Source organism: Camelus ferus, chromosome 6 (assembly GCF_009834535.1).
Source record: "Camelus ferus isolate YT-003-E chromosome 6, BCGSAC_Cfer_1.0, whole genome shotgun sequence".
Lineage (NCBI taxonomy): Eukaryota > Metazoa > Chordata > Mammalia > Artiodactyla > Camelidae > Camelus > Camelus ferus.
The window spans coordinates 3,745,292-3,768,625 of NC_045701.1; the positions used below are offsets into that span (position 1 = coordinate 3,745,292).

Below are 23,334 nucleotides of genomic sequence, written 5' to 3' on the forward strand. Positions count from 1 at the left end.
GGAACCTAATTAACCTTATAAGCTTTTGCACAGCAAAGGAAACCATAAGCAAACAAAATGACAACCTACAGAATGGGAGAAAATATTTGCAAAAGATGATACTTACAAGGGCTTAAATTCCAGAATATAGAAACAGCTCATACAACTTCATAACAAAAAACCAAACAACCCAATCCAAAAATGGGCAGAAGATGTAAATAAGCAATTTTCCAATGAAGACATACAAATGGCCAACAGGCGCATGAAAAAAATGCTAAATATCACTGATTATCAGAGAAATGCAAATCAAAAACTACAATGAGGTATCACCTCACACCAGTCAGAATGGCCATCATTCAAAAGTCCACAAATGATAAATGCTGGAGAGGCTGTGGAGAAAAGGGAACCCTCCTACACTGCTGGTGGGAATGCAGTTTGGTGTAGCCATTATGGAAAACAGTATGGAGATTCCTCAAAAATCTAGACTTACCATATGATCCAGCAATTTCACTCCTGGGCATATATACAGAGGGAACCTTAATTCAAAAAGACACACGCACCCCAATATTCATAGCAGCATTATTTAAAATAGCCACAATATAGAAGCAACCTAAATGTCCATCGACAGATGACTGAATAAATTGTGGTATATTTATACAATGGAATACTACACAGCCACAAAAAATAATAATGCCATTTGCAGCAACATGGATGGACCTGGAGATCATCATTCTAAGTAAAGCTACAAGGAGAAAGAAAAATACCATATGACATCACTCATATGTGGAATCTAAAAAAAAAAAAAAAAAAAAGGACACTATGAACTCATCTACAAAACAGAAAGATTCGCAGAGACAGTAAACATTCTTATGGTTACAGGGGGAAGAGAGTGGGAAGGGATAAATTTGGGAGTTTGAGATTTGCAAATGTTGGCCACTATATATAAAAATAGATAAAAAGACAGATTTCTTCTGTATAGCACAGGGAACTATATTCAGTATCTTGTAATAACCTATAATGAAAAAGAATATGAAAATGAATATATATATGTATATGCATGACTGGGACATTGTGCTGTACACCAGAAATTGACACATTGTAACTGACTATATTTCAATTTTTAAAAATCTCTAACCAAAGAAAAATAAATTCAGACCAAGATACTGAGGAAAAAAAAAAACAAGATGGTATTGACACAAAAATAGACATATAGATAAATGGAACAGAATAGCAAGCCCAGAAATAAACCCACGTGCCTATGGTCAATTAACCTATGACAAAGGAGGAAAGAATATACAAAGGAGAAAAGACAATCTCTTCAACAAGTGGTACTGGGAAAGCTGGACAGCTACATGTTAATCAATGAAATTAGAAAACTCCCTTCCATCATATACAAAAATAAACTCAAAATGGTTGAAAGACCTAAATATAAGACATAACACCAGAAAATTCCTAGAAAAGAACATGAGCAAAACACTGACATAAACTGTAGCAATTTTTCCTTAGATCAGCCTCCCCAAGGCAAAAGAAATAAAAGGAAAAATAAACAAATGGGACCTAATCAAACTTAAAAGTTTTTGCACAGCAAACGACACCATCAGCAAAATGAAAAGACAACCTACAGAATGGGATAAAATATTTACAAATGATGTGACCAACAGGGGGCTAATATCCAAAATATACAAACAGCTCATACAACTCAGTATCAAAAAACAACCGAATCAAAAAATGGGTAGAAGATCTAAATAGACATTTTTCCCAGCAAGACATACAGATGACCAACAGGCACATGAAAAGATGCTCAATATAACTATTAAAAAAATGTCAATCAGAACCACAATGAGGTATCACCTCACACCTGTTATAATACTTAGCATCAAAAAGTCTACAAATAGGGGGAGGATATAGCTTGAGTGGTAGAGCACAGGCTTAGCATACATAAGGTCCTGGGTTCAATCCCCAGTACCTCCTCTAAAACCGAATAAATATAATTACCTCCCCTAAAAATTAAAATAAATAAATAAATAAATAAATTTTTTTTTTTAAGTCTACAAATAACACATGTTGGAGAGGATGTGGAGAAAAGGGACTCCTAGTACACTGTTGGTGGAAATGTAAATTGGTGCAGAAACTATGGAAAACTATGCAGGTTCCTTAAAAAACTAAAAATAGAGCTAATATATGATCCAGCAATCCCACTACTGGGTAAGTATTCAGAAAAGATGAAAACTCTAATTTAAAAAGACACATACACCCCCAAGTTCATAACAGCACTATATACAACAGCCAAGACATGGAAATAGTCTAAGTGTCTATCAACAGATGAATGGCTTAGGGTGTGTGTGTGTGTGTGTGTGTGTGTGTACACAAACATACATATATACATATTACTCAACCAAATAATAGAATGAAATACTGGCATTTTTAGCAACACGGACAGACCTAGAAAATATTAGATTTAGTGAATTCAGAGAAAGACAGACTATCCACATGTTGTCACTTACACATGGAATCTAAAAAACAATATAAATGAATCTATATACAAAACAGAAACAGATTCACAGACGTAGAAGACAAACTTTCAGTTACCAAAGGGGAGAGGGAGAGGTGGGAGGGACAAATTAGGGGTATGGGATTAACAGATATAAATTATTATACATAAAATAGATAAGCAACAATGATATACTGTAAAGCACAAGGAATTGTATTCAGTATCTAGTAATAATCTATAATGGAATATAATCAGAAAAAAAACAGTCACTATGCTATACACCTAAAATGAACACAGTATGGTAAATCAACTATACTTCAATAAAAAATTACTGATCTAAATATTTTTTTAAAGTTTTTAAGAAACATTGAAAAGTTTTAAAAAGTTGTTACAGGTTGATCAAACAGGCAACAAGAGTTCATTCATGGAAACCTTGTAAATCAATCTTGTAAATTCTGTTTAAAAAAGCAATCCACAACAGCTTGTTTCAAATTTTGCCACTAATCTCCCAAACAAAAGTGAGTATTGAATTTGCGAGATATATTTCAACATTTCAACTTTATTTAAGAACTTGCTTTTCTCTCTCAAAAAAATACAAAACTCATCCAATTACGTGATCTACGTCCCATGTGGTATAAAATAGTTGTTCATCCCACTGGACACATCACGTTTCAAGTGCCTGGGAGCCGCAGGTGGCTGGTGGCAGCCGTTTGGATAGCACAGATCTGGAACATTCCCATCCCAGTCAAGCCAGGCCTACCCCAGGTAGGTGACCCTTTGCACAGGACTCAAAACAGGGAGAGTGACAACCAAATGCAACGTGTGATCCCAAACCGGATCTTGGTCCAGGAAAAGGACCGCAAAGGCTCAACTGACAAAATTTGAATAAGATGTAAAGAAGAATAGTATCGTATCAGTGTTCATTTCCTGCTTATATAAGATGCTAATATGGGGGGAAGCTGAGTGAAGTGTATTTGGAAATTCTTGGTATTATTTCTGCAACTCCTTTTGTAAGTCTGAGATGATTTCAAAATTAAAAGTTTACAACTTTAAAAAATTATAAAACAAGAGGGGGAAATAAGAGTGCGTGCCTCCTATAATTGTCAAAGTGTACAAATAGGCGTGGGAGTAGAAGCAGCTGTGAAGTAAGCATGGCATTCGTAAAAGCCAGGGATTGAATTTAGGGTGATCCCTTTGTAAGTAATGGATGGAGCCCTTCGCTGGGTCGGGGAGACAGGAATACTGGGTTTGGCCCTTGACCTCAACACCTGATTAGCTTTTTACCCCACTCACCTGAGCCCCAGTGTCCTCTCTGAAAAGACACCCCTTGACCTCAGGGGACTGCTGTGGGGCTCCGATGAGATGCTGGAGATTAAAGTGAGCCGAGAGTTGTGGGAAGGGATTATCTGCAAAACCTGAGAGAGGCCCCCGAACCAATCCTTGTGACAAAGATAGCAAACATCTGCCTGCCGGTCCTGCATGACTGTGGGTTCCAGTGGAAGCAGCTGGAGGTCTGTTTACAGTGATTTTTTTTTTTTTTAAAGCCCTTACATGGCGATCCTCTTTTCAGTGGCCCCTGCTTTCAGGTCCCATGCTCCTGCAGGTCCAGCCCCTCTAGTTACATGGCTGTGCACCTCCTTGGGGCACTCGGGTCATCGTTTGCTTTCTTCCTGATGCTCTCTGCAAAAGACAAGAATCCCATTGCCTCATGTTGCCTAAGCTTTGCCTCATAGGGCTGGTCTGATGTTTTCATTGCCTGCCAGGGTTTGTGTTTAAAAAAAAAAAAAGATGCAACAATATTTAAGAACATTTTAGAAAAAGAACAAAGTCATCCCTAATTCCTCCCCTCTGAAAGGACTGTTTTCCCATCTTGTGTGTGGCAGCTGTGGGAGACCCACCACACAGGGGACCTTCACTTTGGTCCCCAATAACATGCTATCAACACTCATCCTTGTTGCCACATGACTGATGTACCTTCATTACTACGGGTGACTGCCTAGCACCCCATCCTGTGGTTGCCCCATAACGCACCATGCCTATAAACATTACAGAGTTTAAGCATTTTTCATCATGGGCTGATTTCGTTTTTAATGAGGAGTCAGTAAGAACCTGTTACTCCGCTTGCCTGATGGTTCCAGGTGGTGCTCTGAATTCCAAACCTCCAAATCCCAAAAAAAAGCTTTTGGGATTGACAGACTCAAATAGGTAGTGATGGCCTCAGAAATTTTATTTGACCAGATCTGACTGGTTCAACTCACATTAAGCCAGTTCTGGCCCGTAAGCCTTAACGTTTGTGAAAAACAACCCATTAGGCTGTTTCCGCCTTATTCCAAAATGGAAGGGGGAAAAAATCAAACTGGTATAGAGAGCCGATAGGAAGAGGCTGTTACTTCAATGGCTTTGGGGCTGTGACGGTCATAGGGATCATCTGGGCCACCCTCATTGCACAGATGGGGAGGCTCAGGCCAGGAGGCACTGTGAGTGGCCCCAGACTCTGCCTGAGTTTTGGAAGGAGGCAGGGCTAAGACCAGCAACCCGGAAGGTTCGGAGCCAGCGCCATGGCACTGAGGTCTGAGCAGCCCTTGGAGGGCCTTGCCACATTCAGTGGGGCCTGGCAGCTCTGACCCCTGGGGCCCACGCTGCTCTGAGCAGGACAGGGGACATCCTTACCAGCCAGGTCCCTCCTGCCAATGGCCACGAGGCCCTCGAATAGCTCTTTGCTGGGGTTCTCACCAGCCGTGACCACGCCATGCAGCCAGATGAGCAGCATCCGGTGGCCGTGCTCCCGGTAGCTCTTGGTGCCTGAAGACCGCGAGGGGAGAAAGAGATGAAGAAGGCATCAACCCTGTCTACCTTACCTGAGCGTGCCCCACACCGCCTCTGGAACAGCAGGTCCTTCTCCGAGCTCTGCTCAGCCCAGAAATGAGGAGGGGAGGGGAGGGGAGGGGAGGGGATGCGCAGCCTCAGATGGGTTGGGGGTGGGGTTTTCTATCAGGGACACCTGGACCTCCCCCGCCCCAGGCTTTCTCCTGAGCATCCACCAAGCATCCCGTTGGTGTTACTGAGAAGAGAGAAAGAACTGGCATTCGCTGTGGTACCACAATGTACGTGACTGTACTGTTCATCTCTCTGGCTGCTCACCATAATCTGTGCCTTGCATGCTGGCGGCCCTGTCTCCAGCTTAGTTAGAGACAGAGCTGGCCATGTTCTTGCCCCTGCCCCAGGGCTTCTCGGCCATAAATGCTCATTGGAAACACCTGGGAAGTTTTAGAAACTTGCCACCTGGGTCCCATCCCACCTCCCGCAAGATTCCTACACACTTGGATCTGGGTGCAGCCTAGGCACTGAGTGGTGTTAAGGCTTCCCAGGTGATTCCAAAGTTTGGAGAATAGGTGCCCACACTCTTCAGTGCTGGTGGTGGAGTTCACTGGTTACTGAAGTCTGTGACCAGGTCTGCTCTCCCAGCTGGGGACAGACACTGGGGCACAGCCATCAGGTCCAGGTCATCCGCCCACTGTGTCCGCTGATGTTCTGGCCTCTCTGCGCCCCCAGCAGGCACTTCCTCCGGTGCTTCTGCTCCCTAGCAGTTTCATTTGACCCTTTTATTCACTAACCCTTGTCCCCAGCCCCGTCATTTACCAGTGCTCCTTTATTGTCTATGAAATCCTCATCTCTAACAGAGTTTACTTTTGGACTCTCTGCTCTATTCCTCTACCTGATTTGCATATGTTTAAGTCACGTAGCTCTCTGTTAATTATTTTAACTTTCTAAGGTTGATTCTGGTTGAGTTAGACCCTCTTCACTTTTTTCCCCCAAATATTCACTTACATATTCCCTGTTTATTCTTTCAGATAAACTATAGAAATCCTTTAGTCAAGGACTACAGAATCCTTTAGTCAAGTTCCATAAAACCTCCTATTTTGATCTGATTAAAACTGGATCAAAGCTTTAATCTAATTTGGGGAAAATCAGTATCTACACGGCACTTTTTCTAGCTGGGAATACAGAAAGTCATTCCATTTACCTAAGTCTTATTTTATATAGTTCAACTACTTTTTAATACCCTCCTCATATGTCATTCATATATCTTTTTAGAAACACATACTATTATAAATGAAATATCTTTTAAAAAATACCTCTATATATTTTGCCCATTTATTGATGGTACACAGGAACACTGGTGTTTGTATATGTGATCATACATTTAGCTATTTTATTGAATTATTTCAGTCTAAGAGTTTTTCCATTGGTTCTTCTGGACTTCCTATGTATATAATTATAGTATCTGAAGTTAGTCTGTCTCTTCCTTTCCAATACTTACACTTTTTGTTTCTATATCTGTTTCATGCCTTAATACCAGGGCCAAAATTTCCAAACAGATATTAAATAGTTTCAACGGCAGCTCTTCTCCTTTAGCTCGATGTGTGGACACTGAGTATCGGCTCCAGCTGTTACACGAAGGATGTTTAGTTCACAGGTCAGTGCGGAGGGAGGGGCAGAGCACCTCGCCTGTGCAAAGGCCTGGAGCGGAGAAGAGCACTCAGCGTGTTGGAAAGGCTCTTGGTGAGGCTCTGCTGTGGGTGCATAGGTTTTCCCCCAGAAGCACAGACACCCCAAGTGCCCCCACGCCTCCACCCCGGTTGCTCTGGAATGCTGAGGCAAGGTGGTACCTGTCCACTGTTGCTCGATGGCAAGGACATGGGCCTCAGTGAACTCCCAGCAATAAGCCAGCTTCTTCCACTCATGGGGCCGCAGGTACCTGGAGGCCAGTTGCCAGAGCACGGAGCGGAGTTGCTGCGTCTCCTGCTGATGGTCCTGCTTAAAAGTCAAGCTCTTCCCACAGGGGTCACTGGGGTCCCTGCACGAGAGGCGGTCCTGTGGGGCAGACCCCAGAAGTGCAGCAGCCATCTGGGGGAAATCCCTGCCAGTCTCTCCCTCGTGAGCGTGGACCCAGAACTGGCATCATCACAGGCCTGGGGCTTAGTGTCCATCACTCTGGTTTCTGACTCCATGCTTTGCTTTGAATGTTGGCACCTGAGCTGCTTACACCGTGTCTCCATCCAGAATTCCTCTTCCCACCTCCCTGTCTCTCAACCCCATTGCCAAAGTCAAAAGACCGCCTACATGCTACCTCTTCTAAGAAGGCTTCCCAATTCCTCTCTTTTCTTTGTGTTCTTATAGCACAAGTATCAGTAGAATGACTGAGCAGCTATGGCTAAAACTAGCCAAGCCAAGAATCAGGCAGTAAGTAGACTTCCTGAATCCCAACAAGTAGAAAAGGGCGGGGTTACAGAATCCTTTCTACACAAAGCAGATGATAAAATGAGAGGTTATCAAAAAATTATGTAATAACATAAGTTAAACCCACAAAAGCCTAAGTTAGCCCCTCAAAAAGATGTGGATGCAGAGTTCTGGTTGTTAGAAAGATCAGATGAGTTCTGGCGTCTGTAGCGCCAAAACTTACATCCGGGTGAACAGTGCTGGCTGGTGACCTGGGAGGTGATGATCTGGGAACTTGCCTCTCACCGGGGGTGGTAAAAGCCGTTTCCTTAGAGCAACGTTCTCAGCTGCATCTTACATTGGGATCATCCGGGAGCTTTAAGAACTGCAGAAGCTTGGCCCTCACTCCTGAGATTCCGATTGAATTGGTCTGGGGGTAGGAAGGGGGGATTTGTGATTCTAACTGCACCACTGCTTTAGTGCTGAGAACTTTTAAAGCCTGGGGTGCTTTAAAGTTAAGTATAGACATGAATAAGTTCACCAAACCATTGGTATTAATATTTAGGAGTAATCTATTGTATGCAAAGGGGTTGTAATGCTTACAAGACTCTAGCTTGCTGGTGAAAGAAGATGTCTTATGATTCCTATGGAAATTTATTATCAATCAATTGACTTTGGAACAGGTGTAAGAGAAGGTTAGTAAGTCTGTAATCAATAAGGGAATGTTTACGATATTTGAGATTTACTTTATAGGTTTGATTTATTGAATTTACTAGGATAATTTAAGAACTTAGGGTGCATTTGAAGTGCTTAAAAAGAAAATTTATTACATTAAGTGTATCCATTCAGTTAAAATGTTTAAGGTGGTTTAAGTTTAAATGCGGGATCTCCCCTTGAAGGGAAGGGTGTAGTTCAGTGGTAGCGTGTGCACTTAGCACGCACGAGGTCCTGGGTTCAATTCCCAGTACTTCTGTTAAAATGAATTAACCTAATTACCTCCCCTCCAAAAATGAAACAAACAAACAAGGCTTCTTTGAAAGTGACTGTTAAAATTTACTAGTTGTATGAATACAATAATGTTTTTTAAATTAATTTAAAAGATTAAGGAAAACTTGGATTTAAATTTTGTAAAAAATTTAGTACTAATTTCTAAAACTGAAATAAATGCCAAAATTTATTTCCTGTGTAGAAACACAACCCTCAAGACACCAAAAGACTGCACCTACCCCCATTTGCTGACATTAGAACTGTAAATGAATAACCTTACATCTGCCACTCCTCTGTCCCAACATTGCCACAGACATCACTAGTCAATCCCAGCACACCTTCCTTCTGCGTTCAGAAACTTGCCTGAATAGAATACCCCAAGCCACAATTCCAATCACCTGGAGCTGACAGTGAGTCGGAACCAACTTGCCATCGCTTTACTCACACCTGTGTGCATTCCTCCATCAACCAGAAGTTACAGCAGTGTCTAGTAGGATCTCCACATTGGCATGGAGCTCAGTCAGCCTTATTTCAGGGTGGTTTCAGTGCTCACCTATCTCTGGATGCCCCCAAACCACCCTGATGGTAGGTAAGGCAGGAATTATCACTCCTTTGGAAAATGAGGGGTCCCTGAACTGGTCAGGGCTGGGGTTCAAAGCCAGCTCCGCCTGGAGCGACGGCCACTCCATCTCCAACAAGGAGAGACCAAGGGCAGGGACTCAGTACCTTCTCCCACCTGTAGAAGCGATCAGCTTTTATGATCATGTCCACCAGGCTGACGTGGTTGCTGCGGGCGGCCACTGCCAGGGCAGTTTTTCCTTGCTGCAGGTAAGAGACGAGAAGGGAAGCCAGAGTTTCTAGAAGAGGGTGTAGGGTGGCCTCCAGCACTGAGTACAGACCCTGCTGCCCAAAGAAAGCCACTTCCGGCAGTCTACACTGGAGAGCAGAAAGGCTTTCCAGGCATGACTCGGGATGTGGGAAAAGTCACAGGCAGAATAAGGCAATAATAATAATTCCAGCCACCACCTCTTGTGTTGCTTTAGAGTAGGAAGACTTAGTGCTTATGAAACTCAGCCTGAATAAACTCTTCAACATCATCTATGGGTAGATGTTACCAGCCCCATTTCTCAGATGAAAGCAGAACCCACAGAAGGGGCTTGGGCCCCTGTGTCACGCTTGCCGCCTCCCCTCAGGCTCCCAGGCTTCCCGCACAGTGCTGGCCTCAGCCCCCTCCAGGGACCTGCAGGGAGACGGGAAGCTCCTCTCCGCACTTGGCCGGCTGCCCTGGGGCCCAGCTCACAGCGGGCCACCCCTCCCAGGTCCAGCCTCAGGGCCAGTTCCCTGCCCCCACCTCTTGTCCACAAAATCCCAAGGGCTGGACCACAAGTGCAAGTACCCTCCCCTTCATGAGCCTGTGAATCCTCGGCCTCATACCAAGTCTTCAGCTCTCCTCAAACCTCTGACCACCTGAGGAGTTAGTCACCCCAGAGGCACAATAACCTGGGAAACCTATTTGACACATAGGGAGTTGTGGGGTGGTGATGCACTGTTCCTCAAGCCCCTCTCACTTCTCCCCACCAGATGACTCTAGGAGCTCAAAGTCTGACAGGGACCATGAACAGAATACGACCATATCACAGGCCAAGACCAGGAGAGGGAAGGGCCAAGTGCTCAGAGGAGACAGGGGAAGGTGGTGGAAGGGCAGGAATGCTTCCTGGAGGAGGCTGCATTTGAGTTGACATATAATGGATGAGAGGCCTTGAACACTCTGGGAGCAGGAGGCGTTTGAGCAGGGTCTCTGGCAAAGAGAGAGCTGTGAAAGTTTGAAAGGGAGGCTGGTTGTGAGCAGAAGTACCTTATCTCTCAGGTTTAAGTTAACCCCAGCAACGAGGAGCATCTCTGCTATGTCCTGCCAGGCGTGCTCTGCAGCAAGGTGTAGGGGTGTCTGCTGCCTCTGGAGAAGAAGCCAAGGGGACAGGGAACAGAAAAGCATGTAGAGATGGCCCACGGCTCAAAACCAGGACAGGACCAAGGTAGGGTATACGCCCAACTGGGCCTGAACAGAGTTTCTCAAAGAAGTTACAAGGGAGGGTAAACTGGGTTTAATCATAAAATAATTCTCAGCAGAGAAAACTTGGTAAAAACAAAAAAGTGGAAAGAACAAAGGAAAAAACACCGCTCACTAGCCCACCTAAGTCAACCTCTGCAATGATCCTAGTGCCTTTCATCTAGTTTTTTCTTTAATGCAGAAAGGTTTGTTTGATGGTTTCACAGATCTGAGATCATCTTGTGTATACATTTTGCATCTATAAAACTTTCTGCACATTATAAACTCTATAAACACCATTTTTAATAGCTCATAAGAACTGATCTATGTCTAGACCCTCATTTACCTATGTTTCAATTATGATTTGGGCCATTTTTGAAATGGAAACTGATAAACAGTGCTGCAATGAGGAGTATCTCGGTCCATGAGCTCTTAGTATATTTCTTGAGGCTCAACTTTCAGATGTGCAAATACTGACTGCCTTAAAGGTATATGTTATATTCCAGCAAACTGCTTTCCACCGCGAGTGGTTGCGTGTGGCGGCACCAGTTGGGGGAGTGGATTGTGGGGATGGGGGTTTAAAAGTGCTCCTGACTCATCACAACTTCAGGACTCAGAGGCCTCTTGTTACACAAGACAGTTCCAGTCATCCCTGCCCTGGGAATTTTCCCTAAGGAAAAAATAATAATAATAATAAAAGGAAAAGGTTGAATGTAGGCAGATGCTTACTGCGGTGTTCTATATATCGTGAGAAAAACTCAGAAATACCCAAACGTTCAAAATAGAGAAACGGTTGGGAAAGTGATGCTAGCTTCCACAAATATTCAAACAGTTTTTACAAATAAAACAGCAATTCCTCAACTCTGGGCCAGGCTAGTAGACCACAGCCAAGCCCTGGGCTCTCTGCGGCCCCGACGGTTTCTGCAGCCACTTACATGGTCAGTGGCGTCCAGGTCACTGCCGGAGTCGATGAGGAGCTGCACCAGGACTGGGAAGTTGTGCCTCACAGCGAGGTGCAGAGGAGAGGCGCCCTGCTGCGGGGGAGACACACAGATCAATGGATGGCACCCTCCCAGGACTGCCCAGCTGCAGGTTGGGGCTGGAAGATGGGAGTTGGGAGGGATATAGACAGTGCTTCTGAGTCTGACCCTTGTCGCTTCTCATATGACATGAGAGGCCAGAGGCATTTATAGCCCAAAGCCTGAATCCCAAACTGATCCCTGTAGTGTGCAGGGGGCCGGAAATCCCAAGTTGGAGACCTCGCTGTGCCAGGAACTCACTACATGACTTTGGACAAGTCATCTGGCTTCTCTGCTACTCTTCATCTGGCAAGTGATGTTTGCTGAGGTCCCTTCTAGCAACCACACCTTAAGATTCTCTGATATCCCACCTACTCCCATTTACTCGTATTAAAGTAGGTAGAAAGTATGTAGAAATGATATTATTCTTATTAGTACGTTCATCTTACAAATGAGAACACTTAGTGAGTTCAGAAAACTTACCCAACTCTTGGGGAAGGTATAGCTCAAGTGGTAGAGCACATACTTAGCAAGCATGAGGTCCTGGGTTCAATCCCCAGTACCTCTTCTAAACATAAATAAATAAATGTAATTACCTCTCCCCACAAAAAGAAAAGAAAAGGAAACTTACCCAGCTTACCCAAGGGCACGTAACTAATAGAGACCTTGTGTTACTGGACTTTCTACCCCCAGAACCTAGGCAGGTGCCTGACAACTATTTTTATATGAAATGAATGAAAGAGAGAGCCAGCCGGGACCAGCAAAGAGGCCTCACTCCAAGTCCAACATCCATCCAAAGCCTCACTCAAGGCTGGAGAACTCCATCCCCAGTGGTCCCCTGTGACTCCTGACTACGTGACAAAGTGGAGAGACTGACTGCCACCGCATCACTCTAAGTGATATGGTGACACACAGGCAGTGTAATAGTATAAAGCCAGAAAAACCAATGGTTTAGATCTATACTTAGTGTGGAAAAACACCCTCACATACTGAGTATTAAAAGGTTGTAGAACAGAACACACAGACATACAACCAAAATGCCCACTATTGCCATTACTAGTTTAGACCAGAAAGAAAAAAAAGTTTATGTATATTGGAAAAGAAGATTTAAACTATATGATTATTTATAGGCAAAGTGATTATATATTTAGCCAGATTATGCAACATTGTAAAATGACTATAACTCAATAAAAAAAGTTTTTAAAAAATTAAATACATAAAAAATAATTTAAAAAAATATTTAACCAGATTAAAATAGTTACTATAACCCTCCCCCCAAAAAAACTCTAGCAAAATTAATGAAAAGTCACATAGAAGATAAAAATACTAAAGTCGGATGTTGGGAGCCAACCAGAATGTCTACTACCTATTAAAGTATTTTTTGAAAAAACCCATTCCTCTTGTGGGGAGGGTATAGCTCAGTGGTAGAGTGCATGCTTAGCATGCATGAGGTCCTGGGTTCAATTCCCAGTACCTCCATTAAAAGTAAATAAATAAACCCAATTACCTCTATCCCCTACAAAAAAATAAACAAAAAATTTAAAAAGAAAAAAAGATTAGAATATAATGAGTATAATAAAATTATTTAAAAAATACCAAAGTCAATAGCATTCCTATATTGAATGCCTTCAAGAAATGACATATTTTTAAAAGCTATCCTGTTCACAATGGTCAAAAAATATAAAGTACATATGAAGAGTATAATTGGAAATAGATATTACAAAGGCAAATGAAAAGACTATAGAACATCACTGAGGGATATAAAAGAAGACATAAAGACATGGCAAGGCATGTTCCTGGTGAAAAAATAAAACATTGCAAAGACGACCATTTTCTCTTAGATTATTTACAAGCTTAATGTAATTCCAAGCCCAGATTTCAAGAAGTACCAAACAGTATTCTAAAACATAGCGAGAAAAAAAATTTAAAACCCAGGTAAAACTACCTGGGTAGAATTTCAACAGTGTCCTCAGATCATTGCTAAGTAAGTGAAATCAAAATCAGGCCAAAAGAAGGCGCGCTGTGAGAGTGAACGGGCAAACACTGGGAACCGGCTCCAGAGCCTGACACAGATGAGCCTGGGAACTTATCAGAGCCTGGCTCTCCAGGAAGCGGCTAGCCACAGGGATAAAATAACCCAGCATGCTGGATCTGGCCCCCGCTGTCCTGGAAACAGGTCTGGGGGAGTGTGGTGTGGCGAGAGAGTAATGTTGCTTTTCATTGTTTTACATTTTATGTATAAAAACCAAAAGAACCAAAAAAAAACAAAAGGTGTCTGGTGAAAAGCCTTCTTCCCACCCCAATAACCCAGCTGCTCAGTTCTCCCCACTCCCCAACCCCGATGGTAACATCTTACAAAGATCCGAACCGGAATCTTGACATCAATAATGCTCACCATCTTAGTCAGATCTCCCCAGTTTCACTGGTAGTCATTTGTACACGTGTGTGTTCTATGTAATTTTATGTAGGTTCGTGTATCCACTACACACACAAGATACAGCACAGTTCCATCACCACGAAGATCCCTTGTGTTGCCCTTTTATACCCACATCCTCCTCCCTCCTCTGCCCCAACCCCCATCCCTAGCCCCCAGCAACCACTAATCTGTTCTCCATTTCTATTTTGAGCAGTGAGGTTGGGAGATTCTGCAGTGGAAACCCCCCTTCCATCCTGACCCTGCACTTACACGATCAGCCACATTGGTGCAGCCTCCTGCGTGGATGAGGGCCCGGGCCATGACCTCAGAGCCACCGAGGGCTGCGTAGTGGAGGCAGCTCTGCTTTTTCTAGAGGGAAACAGGCATCAATGCAGCCTCCTGAGGACCCCCAGCAGCGGGGTTTACAATGCATTATGGGATTCATTATTCCATTTGCAGCTTACAACCCACCTGGGGCTATTACCCCCATGAAACCCTGAGGCGGGAGAGATCAAGGGCTTGCCCAGACACACCTGGTGGTGAGTAAAAGGCATTCACTATGGTCTCAGGCTTTTCCTCGCCTCCCATCACGGGCCAAAGCCTCACAATTCCTTAGCCAGTACAGGCACGCAGAGTATAGACTCTGAGAAGATGGTTTTCTAAGAGAGGGGACTGATAAGATTCCTGCCCACCCCACCCCACCCCACATGCACTGCCGAGCTGGAGCTGGTCTCGGAGCTTCCGCACAGGAGCCTGGCAGGGCCAGACCAAGGGCTTTATCCTGGATAGGTGTTCATCTCAGGCAGGACCCACTGGGCGACCAACTGTCCTAGACCGCCTGGGACTGAAGGTTCCCTGGGATGCAAGACCTTCCGTTTTAAAGCCAGGACAGTATGGGGCAGACCAGGACAGGCTGGTTGCCTTCCCAAAGTCGCATCTGAGCCGGCGCACAGGGTGGGTGGGAACTCACCCACCTCTCAGTGGGAAATGCAATCACTCTGGGTTTGCCCCCTCCTCAGAGACCCTGCCACATGACCCTGCGAGGGCAAGGGGTGGGAGCATGGGAATGGAATGTGGTCTCTGCCAGAAACCTCAGATCAAGGCTGAAGCACAAGGCCCAGTGGAGGGCGCAGCTCCAACCCACCAGTGACCGTCAGCTGGACTCAAACCCCCAGTCACTAAAGTCTGGTGCTGTTAATATAGGGGAGGGGGCCACGGCATGTCACGTCTTTGCCCTCTCCCAGGGCCTAGTGCTGGGCACAGAGAAGGGGCCTTGCTGACCAAGGAGCAGCACCCTGCTGATGGAAAGACATGGCTGGGTGCCCTGGGACAGCCACCTTCCCTCTCTGGGTGGTAGGGATCCCACCCCAGCACCCCTGGGGTAGTAGTTCCCACACTTTCAAGAGTTCTGCAAATTAAATATTTTGTGACTTATAAAGCATTATTCACATTTAGGGGAATTTAAGATTGATATTATTATTAAATTTCCATTTGCCATTTTGCTATTTATTTCCTGTCTTTTTTGTTCTATTTCCCCTTGACTGCCTTCTTTTGTGTTAAGCAAGTATTTTTAGCATACCATTTTAATCCCCGTTTTTAAACTATTTTGCTATTATTTATATTATTCATTGGTAATATTATTTTTGCTACATTATTGAAATTTAGAACAGAGAATTCTAGACCCTGAAGCCACTCAACCAGCTAACAAAGATGATTTGTCACTGATCTAAAAATGAAAAACAAAACAAAACACCAACTCCCCACCTAAAGAAAGGCCACAACCCCTGTTTTCCAAGGACACAGAGAATTTCTAATGGCCGACTTACAAAATGCAGCGGTGAGGGAGAAGAGGTCTGTCCCAGAGTCCCACTCAGGCCCCAGCTCTGAGAGCCAGGCTCCTGCTGGGGACCCTCTCACTGGGCAAGGCAAGCATTTCAGGCCCTGAGCTCTGGAGTCAGAGGAATAGGCTTCCTAGACTCAGCTTTGCTTCTTATCAGCTTGAGACCTGGGGAAGTCACTGAACCTCTCCCATCTGTAAAATGGGGGGAATTCTTCTGAGGTAACAGTTATAAAAGGGCTGTGTGAACTGTCAGGTGCCCAACAATAAGACACTAGTGGGTACTGAGCTCCTGTCACGTCCTGGTCTCCATGCTAGGCATTAAATCCACACAGCAGTGTAAAAAAGTAAGTATATACTATCCCCAGTGTACAGGTGGGAAATGAGGCTCAGAGAGGTTGAGTAACTTGCCCGAGGTCACAGAGCTCAGCAGTAGAGACGCCTAGTCCAGAAGCTGGGCTGCTGCCTCAGAGCCTCTGTTCTGTGCACACAATGTTCAGGAATCACACAGTCTCAGCTCGGCAGCCGAGGGCAGACATGAGTCGTGGGGAGGCCCGGCTACCTGGGTGAGGGCGTTCACGCTGCTCCCAGCCCTGAGGAGGAGCTGCACACAGTCGGGGTGGATCCGTTCAGCAGCTGCGTGCAGGGCGGTCAGGCCTTCCTGAAACACGGGACAGAGGTGTGAGGACTCCTTGCACCATGGCTGCAGCTCCCCGCTGCCCTGCTACTGAGGACAACACCTGGTTATCTGTGATTCCCTGAGCCCTGCACCCGATTCTCACTTGGAGGGCAAATGGTGCATTCACTCCCTCCGTGCACAGCTCTGCTCATGTCCTCCTCCCCATCTCAGCCGCCTCACCCCTGCTCTATTCCCTCCTACTCCAGGAAACCCTCCCTGCCAGCCTGGCCACAGAGACCTCCCCCTTCTTTAACACACACCACGTGCACAACTTTTCCGAAATCCCTCATGCCCAGTGCCCCACTGAGCCTGGAGTTTTGTGCTGCTGCTCATCTGTCCTGCTGGGCTGTTAGTCTCAGAACATGTCCTCGCTCCTGGCTTCAGGGGCCCCACCAGGGGAAGGTCAGACTGTACCACACGTGGGCTGTGGGCTCCTCAAAGGCAAGGAGCAAGCCAGTGTCACACATCTCTGCGTCCCCCAGGCAGGTGACTCACCGCATTCTGCTCCTCCAGGTCCAGCCTGATGTCCACGAGTCGCTGAAGCACAGCCAGGTGGCCCTGGCGGGCGGCCAGGTGAAGAGCCGTGTTCCCTTCCTGTGGGGAGAAGGGCTCCTGAGGGGCCAGTAGAATCATAGACCCTCAGAGGCCCTGGGAACCCACCGAGGTCCAGAGAGGGGAGACACAAAGGGTCACAGAGCAAGCCTGTGACGAGCTACAGCTCTGTGTGCTGGGCCAACGCCACCCTGCTCTGAGAACTGTACCCAAAATCTGAAAATCAGGGGCACTTTCAAGGGCCAACTTCTAGTCTCTCTTTTCTTACACTTTGAGACAGACACATTACTATTTTTTTTTTAATCCCTATTTTTTATGCTCCTGTCTAAGCTGGTCCCAACTCAGGGGACTCCAGATCCATCCCCTCCCTCTGCTCAGGCCAAGGCCCCAGCGACTGTCCTCACACTTGGGCTGCACCCAGGCAGCCACATGACCCAGCCGCTCCCCTCCTGCATCTTTGCTCAAGACGTTAGCTTCTCATTCAGTGGGTGCGGCCCACCCTGATGGCACTGTTTAAAACGGCAGCTCCCAGCCCCTGTCCTCCTGACCCTAGTCTGCTTCTCCTGTTTCCCCAAAGCACTGACCCCCTGACACACTCCGCAGCCTACTTGTGTACTGTATTCACCGTCCATTGTCTGACTCTCTCTGCTTGAACCCAGCACCACAAGGGCAAGGATTTCTATTCGTTCTCTAAAGTTTCCCCACGTGCCTAAAATAGGACCTAGGGCACATGGCTGACACTCAACAAGAGGTTCAATGAGTCAGAAAAGAGATGGAGAGCTTGACATGTGTCTGGACTGGGAATAGCCTCCCCTCTCCTTGAGAAGTCTAAAGGTGACAGTGACAGAGCCAAGAGAGGTGGCTCCACTGGGCGGGTGAAGGACACCATGTTCTTTGTGTTGGAAGCGGCACCGCGGAGGGCAGCCTGTTCGAAGTCATCCTTAAAGAGACTTGCTACAGAGAAGCAACAGGAAGGTGAGGGGCCTCAGCGAAGAGGAAGCAGCTGGATGTGACATGCCCGAGAGAATGTGTGTCCCTATAGAGGACCCACAGACGGGGGTCCCCAGGAGGACCCCACAAGAGCATCCAGAAGGGAAGACCCAGCTCTGGCCATTCATCGCTCCCAGAAGGCTGCGGGGACATAGTGAGCCGAACCAATCATGGGGCCCTCCCGGCTTTCCTCCACCCTAGCCTGTGTCAGTACCTTCCCCAGGAAGAAAAGAAGACACTGAATTTAGGCACAGATCTTTAAAGGGCCCACTGAGCATGTGAACACGTACCAAAGCCAAAGCAGTACTTACAGCAGTTAAAAACATACCCCACCTCCCATGAAAGATACACACACACATAATCAGCTGTTACTACCGAGGATCAAGGATGAAACATTTAAATTTACTTTATGATCATCGTCATATTATATTAATAAATAAAATTAAGTTTAAGAAATCCCCTCAACAGCTGTGTTCTGCTCCTGTCCCACCGGCACTGTGGTTAACTCACTGCTGCAAGCGGGAATCAGAGAATCACGCTGGGGAGATGTAGCCACAGCGTGAAGCCTCTTGTGTTCAAAGAGACAGGAAGGAAGCAGGTGAACTGTGGGGGGCCGACATGTGCCCCTCAGTTAGCTGAGACAGGGTAGGGTTTTCCTCTTCCTTCTGGATTATAAATATCCACTTCCTGCCCTTGGAAGCTGCAGGTGGCATGGACCCCCCACCAGGGCACTCTGCCTGGACAGCGCAGGGAGCTGGGTGGAAGCGGCATTCGCTTTGGGCCTGGTGCCCTCTCGCTTCCACCCACAGGGATGTCCAGCCTCTCCACCTCTGTCCCCCCATGCAGGCTGGGCATTCCTAATAGAAGTCAGATCTTCAGTGGCCCAAAGCCTTGAAAAACTGATCGTGCCCGCTCCCCAGATGAAGTCCAAAATGAAAACACTTCTCAGCTAAAAACACAAAGCTTAACAGGGGCATGCAATTTTAAAAGCTTCTTCCTAGAATTTGTGATTGCAAGATTCTGGGTAAGGTCACCAAAGCTAGACTTTTCTTGCTTTCTGGTTTTGATGCTCCTGGGGCCCTGAATACATTTTTCTTCCTTCCTTTCTTTCTTTTAATTAATTAATTAATTTATTTGTTTGTTTGTTTGTTTGTTTGTTTTGCCTCATGGTAGATATGCCCTTGCAAGGGCCATCCTTTACCCATCTCTGTTTACCCAGTTCTGGCCCAGGGCATGGCACAGAGCACGACCTGCTCAGCCCACGTTTCTAAAATGAAGGAAATCAGCCTGATCTGAACCTCAGAACATTTTCATCCCATAAGGATGTGGACAGACAGATCAGGTGGAGATACCAAGGACTCAGAGCCCCAGGAGGCAGCCAGGTGAGAGGGAGGAGCATGGGGCTAGGCATCAGGATGCTGGTTATAAACCCAGCCTGATCTTTGGTTTGCTGTGTGACCCTGGCTAAAGAATCCCCCTCTCTGGGCCTCAGCTTCCACATCTGTAAAATGAGAAGGGTGAACTGGCCCTTGATGAAGACACCTTCCAGTTCTAGGGCCTTGTGGTCTGTCTGTGAGCTCTGTCACTAGCTTATGAACAGGACTCCTATTCTGGTTAAGCACATTAATCAGAAGATTAACAATGGAGTCCATCCCTTTGTTGGAAGCATTGTTTAGAAATTGCTGCAACATATTTGCTTAATGATTCGCAATGAGCCATAGATACAAGTCATTTGTAGGGCCGTCCCCTCTGGTCCCCATCCCTCACCCCTTCTCAGCGTACTGGATTCCTGCTTGGAAGCTCTCCACCCTGAATGCACTGCTCCCCCCTCAGCGCTCTCGTCCCACCTTTGTCATAATCACAGTAGATGACTAAACACAAAGCAAGCAGCTACCCAGCGGGTGTGTGGCTACCATCCCCCTAACTCTTCCCCATTCCCCCCAACAACAGACATCTGCAATGGAATCGCAGTCCCACTCAAACCCACTCCAGACTCCTAATCAGATTTGCCATCCTGGCTCCCCACACTCTTTAATAGGACTGTGGCATTGAATTCCTTGAGTAAGAAACTGTGTCTTGGGCATCTTTGTGCTCCTCACCCATAGCATGGGACTGGCCCATAGTGCGTGCTTGAAAAATGCCTGCCCCATGATCATCGAACACACGCGGGTCTTCGGGGCACCCATCTCTCGGGCACATGAGAGTTGGAAGTAGGTACAGGTGAGCTGCAAATGACCATCCTGGTCAGGAGCCCAGAGTCTTGCCCTCCCCTGGGACCCACAGTCACAGTACCTTGTCTTTGACACTGTGGTCACAGCCAGAGCCCACAAGGAAGTCCAGAGCATCCAGCTGCCCGTGCTCCGCAGCCTGGTGAAACGCGGTCCTTCCCAGCTGGCGGGGGTGGAGAAGGGAGTGAACCTTTCTCATCCCATCCACCTGGCCTCAGTTTCCCCAGCCACCCTGGGCTTGCAGTGCCCCAGACGCTCTCCTGTTCCCTTGCCCAACACATCCTGCCTGGAAAGCCCAGACCCAACTTCCCAACAAGACCCCACTTGGGAAGGCCCCCTCCCTCCCTGAAACTCTCCTGTGGCTCCCTGCTGCCTGCAGAATAAAGGACCCATTCCTGAGGCTGGGGCTTGAGAGCTCCACCTGGACCCCCAACAACCTCTTGGGCCTTCACTTCCAAGACTTCAGTCCATCTGAACTTACACACAAAGAGCCCTTTTCCACCTCCAAAGCTCTAGCAAAAACCTCTCTCTCCTCCATTTGGAATGCCCCCCGTTTTCTAATTATAGCGACAAAATCTAGTTCATACACCGGATGCCACTTCCCCCAGGAAGCAGAAAGCAGCGGCTCCTTCTCTAGCTTGTTTAGTCCCGATCAGAGTCTCTCTGAGGGAAGTGACCATGTGTCCTACTGGTGTCCTGCTCATTTGTGCTTTAATGCCCCTTCTAGCTCAGCAGCTCCCTGAGGCGGAGTCCCGTACACAGTACCCGTGGCTCAAAGGATGCACTCAAGGAATGTGCAGCAGGGAATCAGGAATCCCAGGCCCCAGGGAAGGACTCACAGCCTGTGGCCACACTCACCTTGTCAGCCTGGTCCAGGGCCACGTCCTCCAGGTCCTCCATCATGAATGCCAGCACATGCACAGTGGCCTTTTTGGGCTGCACAGTGTAGTAAGGTCAGACCGTCCTGGAAACAAGCCCAGGGCGGTCCCTGCAGTCTGCGAAGGGAGGCCCCGCTCACACACTGGCTGTCTCCCAGACTGGTGAGTGTTTGGGACCAGAACACAGCTTTCCGATGGAAACAACACTGAAAATGGGGATGGGCCCCTGGGAAAACTGAGGCACCCACTTGGCCTCATGGGGGCTGGTGGGGGCCAGGATGCCACAGTTCAAATCCCAGCTCCAGCATTTATCAGCTGTGTGGTCTTAGGCAAGTTACCTGCACCTCTCTGAGCCCCCATTTTGTCACAGGTCAAATTAGAATAATGCAGACATACCTCATGTTACTGTGCTTAGCTTTACTGAAGGTCTCTTAGCCCCTGAAGCAGTAAGTGCGGGAGGTTTGCAAATCCCATGTTTATAACCCAGAGCTTCAACCTTGACCTCGCATTACAGCTAGATTATTTGGGGCACATTTTTTCAAATAGATTGCAACCATCAACGGGTCATAAAAATCAATAGAATGGTGTTCTACATCTTGACAGTGGTTTGGGTTACATGGGAGCAGCATTTGTCAAATCACAGTGAGTATAAATTTAAGATTTGTGTATTTCATTGTATGTAAAGAATGTGAACTCTAGTAAATAACATGTATGCTGAGGTATTTATTTAGTGTGACGTGTACACTGATGTCTGCAATTTACTTTGAAATACACCCAAAATTTATAAAGAACTCTAAAAACTCATCAGTAAGAAATTAATACAATTAAAACATAATTTGAACACCAAAGAAGATATATACGTTGCAAATAAGCACATGAAAAGGATATCTGACATCATTAGTCATTACTGAAATGCAAATTAAAACCACAAAGAGTTTCTAACAACAGAGACTGGAAAGGCAAAAATGCGAACATTCCAGTGGAGAAACCTGGCCAACACCACTTTAACCAAGTGGTCAAGCGTGGAATTGTGATTTATAATAAGAAATACATATTTGGTCTTCTTCCTGGTTCCTGGTACAGAGCTCCTAAAACCTTAGGAATCTCCTAAATGGTAAGTGATTATTATGTTAATGAGGTGACTTGAGACACCCCTAGGTACTGGTTGCCAGGGAAGCAACTGTGGTTAGGTTAGAACTTTCAGTCCCCCCACCTCTGGGGAGAAGTAGAGGGGCTGGAAGTTGAATCAATTACCAATGGCCAAAAATTTAATCTATTGAGTCTACATAATGAATCCTCCATAAAAACCCCAAAGGATGGGGTTCGGAGAACTTTCAGGTTGGTGAACTAGAACACATCCAAGCTCCACAGGGACAGAAGCCCCCGTTCCGGACCTTGCCCTATGCATCTCTTCATCTGGCTGTTGATGAGCCATATCCTTTAATATCCTTTGTAATAAGCCAGTAATTTAGTAAGTAAACTGGTTACCGAAGTTCTGAGAGTTGCTCTAGCCAATTAATCAAACCTGGGAGGAGGGTCGGGGGAACTTCTGACTCATAGCCAGCAGCATAGCCAGGCAACCACCTGGCCTTCTGACGGGCACCTGAAATGGGGACAGTCTTGTAGGACTGAGCCCTGACCCTGCGGAATCTGGCGCTATCTCCAGGCAGTGTCAGAACTGAGTTAAATGTGTGGACACCGGTCAGTGTCCACGGAGAACTGAGCTAACTGCTTGGTGATAGAGAAAAAACACACATTGGGATTGGTGTCAGAACGGGATCAAGATGACATCACCAGTGACAAGTCACATTGGTATCATATGCCCCCAGACAGGGGGCGATAAGAAGGGTACTTGACCTTGGTGGTCTTCTTCCCCACATTCTGTGGCCGCCAAACTACTCATTAGAAAATAGACAAACCCAAATTGAAGGACATTCTTCAAAATACTTGACCAGTGCTCTTCAAAAGTGGCAAGGTCATGAAAACCAGGACAGATTGAGAAACTGTCACA

The 23,334-nt window shown here is 46.3% G+C and overlaps 1 protein-coding gene and 1 non-coding gene across 2 annotated transcripts in view; one reads left to right on the forward strand and one right to left on the reverse strand.

Moving 5' to 3' along the window:
• Positions 1-3,996: 3,996 nt before the first annotated feature.
• Positions 3,997-23,334, reverse strand: part of ANKDD1A (ankyrin repeat and death domain containing 1A) — a 28,524-nt gene continuing 9,186 nt past the window's right edge. Inside the window, 12 exon segments of the mRNA XM_032480950.1 lie at positions 3,997-4,150; positions 5,141-5,272; positions 7,141-7,345; positions 9,404-9,499; positions 10,533-10,631; positions 11,660-11,758; positions 14,430-14,528; positions 16,559-16,657; positions 17,171-17,269; positions 20,510-20,608; positions 21,304-21,366; positions 21,368-21,409. Of these exon segments, the coding sequence (XP_032336841.1) occupies positions 4,089-4,150; positions 5,141-5,272; positions 7,141-7,345; positions 9,404-9,499; positions 10,533-10,631; positions 11,660-11,758; positions 14,430-14,528; positions 16,559-16,657; positions 17,171-17,269; positions 20,510-20,608; positions 21,304-21,366; positions 21,368-21,409 (1,194 nt within the window). The 3' untranslated portion in view covers positions 3,997-4,088.
• TRNAA-AGC lies at positions 13,151-13,222 on the forward strand. Its single transcript has one exon. It is a non-coding gene; the product is annotated as a tRNA-Ala (tRNA).